At 39.1% G+C, this 3,121-nt stretch overlaps 1 protein-coding gene across 1 annotated transcript in view; it reads right to left on the bottom strand.

Annotated features, from left to right (window-relative positions):
* PIK3C2A (phosphatidylinositol-4-phosphate 3-kinase, catalytic subunit type 2 alpha) overlaps positions 1-3,121 on the bottom strand; it is a 146,691-nt gene that overhangs the window by 33,772 nt on the left and 109,798 nt on the right. The window contains exons 19-20 of the mRNA XM_011937522.1: positions 2,123-2,227; positions 328-420 (exon numbers count right to left, since the gene is read on the bottom strand). Of these exons, the coding sequence (XP_011792912.1) occupies positions 328-420; positions 2,123-2,227 (198 nt within the window). The remainder of the gene's footprint in view (positions 1-327; positions 421-2,122; positions 2,228-3,121) is intronic.

A 3,121-nucleotide genomic window follows, 5' to 3' on the forward strand; every position in this document is an offset into this window, starting at 1 on the left:
TTTGAGACCAGCCTGGCCAACATGGTGAAACCCCGTCTCTACTAAAATATACAAAAATTAGCCGGGCATGGTGGCAGGTGCCTGTAATCTCAGCTACTTGGGAGGCTGAGGCAGGAGAATCACTTGAACCCAAGATGTGGAGGTTGCAGTAAACCAAGATTGCGCCACTGCACTCCAGCCTGAGTGTCAGAGCAAGACTGTGTAAAAATAAATAAATAAAAGAATTTAAAAATATATTAAATAAAATCACCTTTGCAATTTTGGGAAAGTAATTTGATAAAAAAATTTCTAAACTGCCATTAAAAAATAGTAACATTATTTGCTCACCTTAAACATGACATTAATTTCTTCTCCCATAGGGTCAGCATTCACCATTGTGACTTTTAGGGGGACAGCATTAGAACTGAAGAAGGAACACGACTGCAAATACAACATGTTAAGCATTAGAAAGATAAATAAAAATGGATTTAGTTTTTTTTTTTTGTCCTATGCATTTCCCCTTTCACTTCTTCCTTTGTGTCTTCTTTTTAGATTTATTTTTTATTTTTATTTCTGTTAGAGACAGCGTTTTGCTTTGTTACCCAGGCTGGAATGCAGTGATGCAACCATAGCTTTCGCAACCTCTAACTCCTGGGCTCAAGCTATCCTCCTGCCTCAGCCTCCTGAGTAGATGGGACTACAGGCCCAGCTAAACACTTCTTCCTTTGAATTGCAGCAATTGAAGTAACACATGAGAATTGCTTTTTCATTTTTTTGAGATAGAGTTTGCTCTTGCTGCCTGGACTGGAGTGCAGTGGTGCAATCTCAGCTCACTGCCTCCCAGGTTCAAGGTTGAACCTCTGCCTCCCGGCTTCAAGCAATTCGTCTGCCTCAGCCTCCCGAGTAGCTGGGATTACAGGTGCCCGCCAGTACGCCCAGCTAATTTAGAATTGCTTTTCTAGACTCTCTGGAAGATAACAAATATGTAAAAATACTTTTTGAAACTTAAACATAGCATATCTGACTAAAACATCTTCTCGCTAGGCAGAGAAGCAAAAACTTGAGACACAAACTTTTAAAGTTTGAGCTTTGTAAATGTCTTAATCCATCAACAGAACACAACATCTTGTGATATCCTTTTCCTTCTTCTAAATCACTGTGATCTTAGATGAGACCTCCATTCTTCTGTTTATGGTACTATTTTAATTAATTAGCCATGGAAGTATTCATAAAAACTAAAAATTTTATTAGCAATGATCAAATCTTACTTTTAAAATGAAACTGACTAAAAAGCTAATTTTAAGACAGTGAGACTGGCCGGGCATGGTGGCTCATGCCTGTAATCCCAGCACTTTGGAGGCCAAGGCCGGTGGATCACCTAAGGTCAGGAGTTCAAGACCAGCCTGGCCAACATGGCAAAAATCTGTCTCTACTAAACATAGAAAAATTAGCCAGGCATGGTGGCAGGTACCTGTAATCCCAGCTACTCGGGAGGCTGGGGCAGCAGAATCGTTTGAACCTGGGAGGCGGAGGTTGCAGTGAGCCGAGATCGCGCCACTGCATTCCAGCCTGGGTGACACAGCAAGACTCTGTCTCAAAAAAATAAAAAGGCCGGGCATGGTGGCTCACGCCTGTAATCTCAGCCCTTTGGGAGGCCAAGGCAGGCGAATCACAAGGTCAAGAAAGTGAACCCTCGTCTCTACTAAAAATACAAAAATTAGGTGGGCATGGTGGCGTGTGCCTGTGGTCCCAGCTACTCAGGAGGCTGAGGCAGCAGAATTGCTTGAACCCGGGAGGTGGAGGCTGCAGTGAGCCGAGATCGCACTAGTGCACTCCAGCTTGGGCAACAGAGTGAGACATTGTCTCAACAACAACAACAACAACAACAAAAAAGACGGTGAGACCAATTTAAAAAAATGAAGCCCAAGGCAGTAAATAATTTTATACTTTTTTTTTTTTTTTCCAGGAATGGTGGTTAGGTAAAAAATATGCTAAGATAAATATGGATCCTAATCACAACCATCCATGCTTATAACCAACCTATGCAGGTTTTACCTTCGTTTGCCTTAAGCATACCTGCCCATTTGCCTTCTTCCTATTATTTTCAAATGTAATATGAACTTTTAAGTATTGTATGTGTCACCTTAATATTTAATTCTTTTGCCACTAGACTTGGCTTGAGAGGGAGACGGCATTTATTTTTCTGAAAAAAGGACTGTACTCGTTCCATACTTCTTTGGAGAACAATCTATAGAAAGAGATGTGATACTGTAAGTACATAATGCAAATAAAGATCTATTTTTCAGACAAGTTATGCTGTGGATACAATTCATAAAATGCCCAGTTGTCAAATGGTCAAAAAAAGGTTGTTACTAAAGAGAGTTAATTTTTACTATAAAACTAGAATGGCCAAAGGCTATAAATATAGCGAGCAAAGGTACATTTGGCCAACCAATGTATACAAAAATGTTAAAGCTCACTAATAGTCAAAGAAATAGAAACCAAACAAAAATGAGCGCAATTTTTCACCTATCAAATGAAAATTTAAAACAACATCCTGTGTTAGAAAACAATTTCATAATTTATTGGTAGGGAGAGAGGTGTACACAGGTGTAGCTTCTTTTGTAGAGCAATGTAACAAGTATTATAACTAAAAATATATGTTGCTCTTGACTCAGCTATTTCACCTGTAGGAATTTTCTGAAAGAAATACTAGCAAAGAAGTAAAAATGCACACACCAACCAAAGTTCATTGCAGTATTGTTTAGTAAAGAGAAAATAGGTAAACAATGTATATAGAGGAAATAGTTTATAATTAAGGTTGTATGTAATACTTCCCCAAATTAATCTATAGTTCTTATCAAAATTCCAACTGCCTTTTTGCAGCAATGGATACATGGTTCCTAAAATTAATATGAAATTGCAAGTGTCCCCTGAATAGCCAAAATAATAATGGAAAAGAACAAAGTAGGAGGACTCACATTGTCCAATTTCAAAACTTACTGTAAAACTATGGTAATTAAAAAAAGTATAGGCTGGGTGGATGGCTCACACCTGTAATCCTAGGACTTTGGGAGGCCAAAATAGGAGGACTGCTTGAGCCCAGGAGTTCAAGACCAGCCTGGACAACATGGCAAAACCC

Source organism: Colobus angolensis, unplaced genomic scaffold (genome assembly GCF_000951035.1).
Source record: "Colobus angolensis palliatus isolate OR3802 unplaced genomic scaffold, Cang.pa_1.0 Scaffold164, whole genome shotgun sequence".
NCBI classification, from domain to species: domain Eukaryota; kingdom Metazoa; phylum Chordata; class Mammalia; order Primates; family Cercopithecidae; genus Colobus; species Colobus angolensis.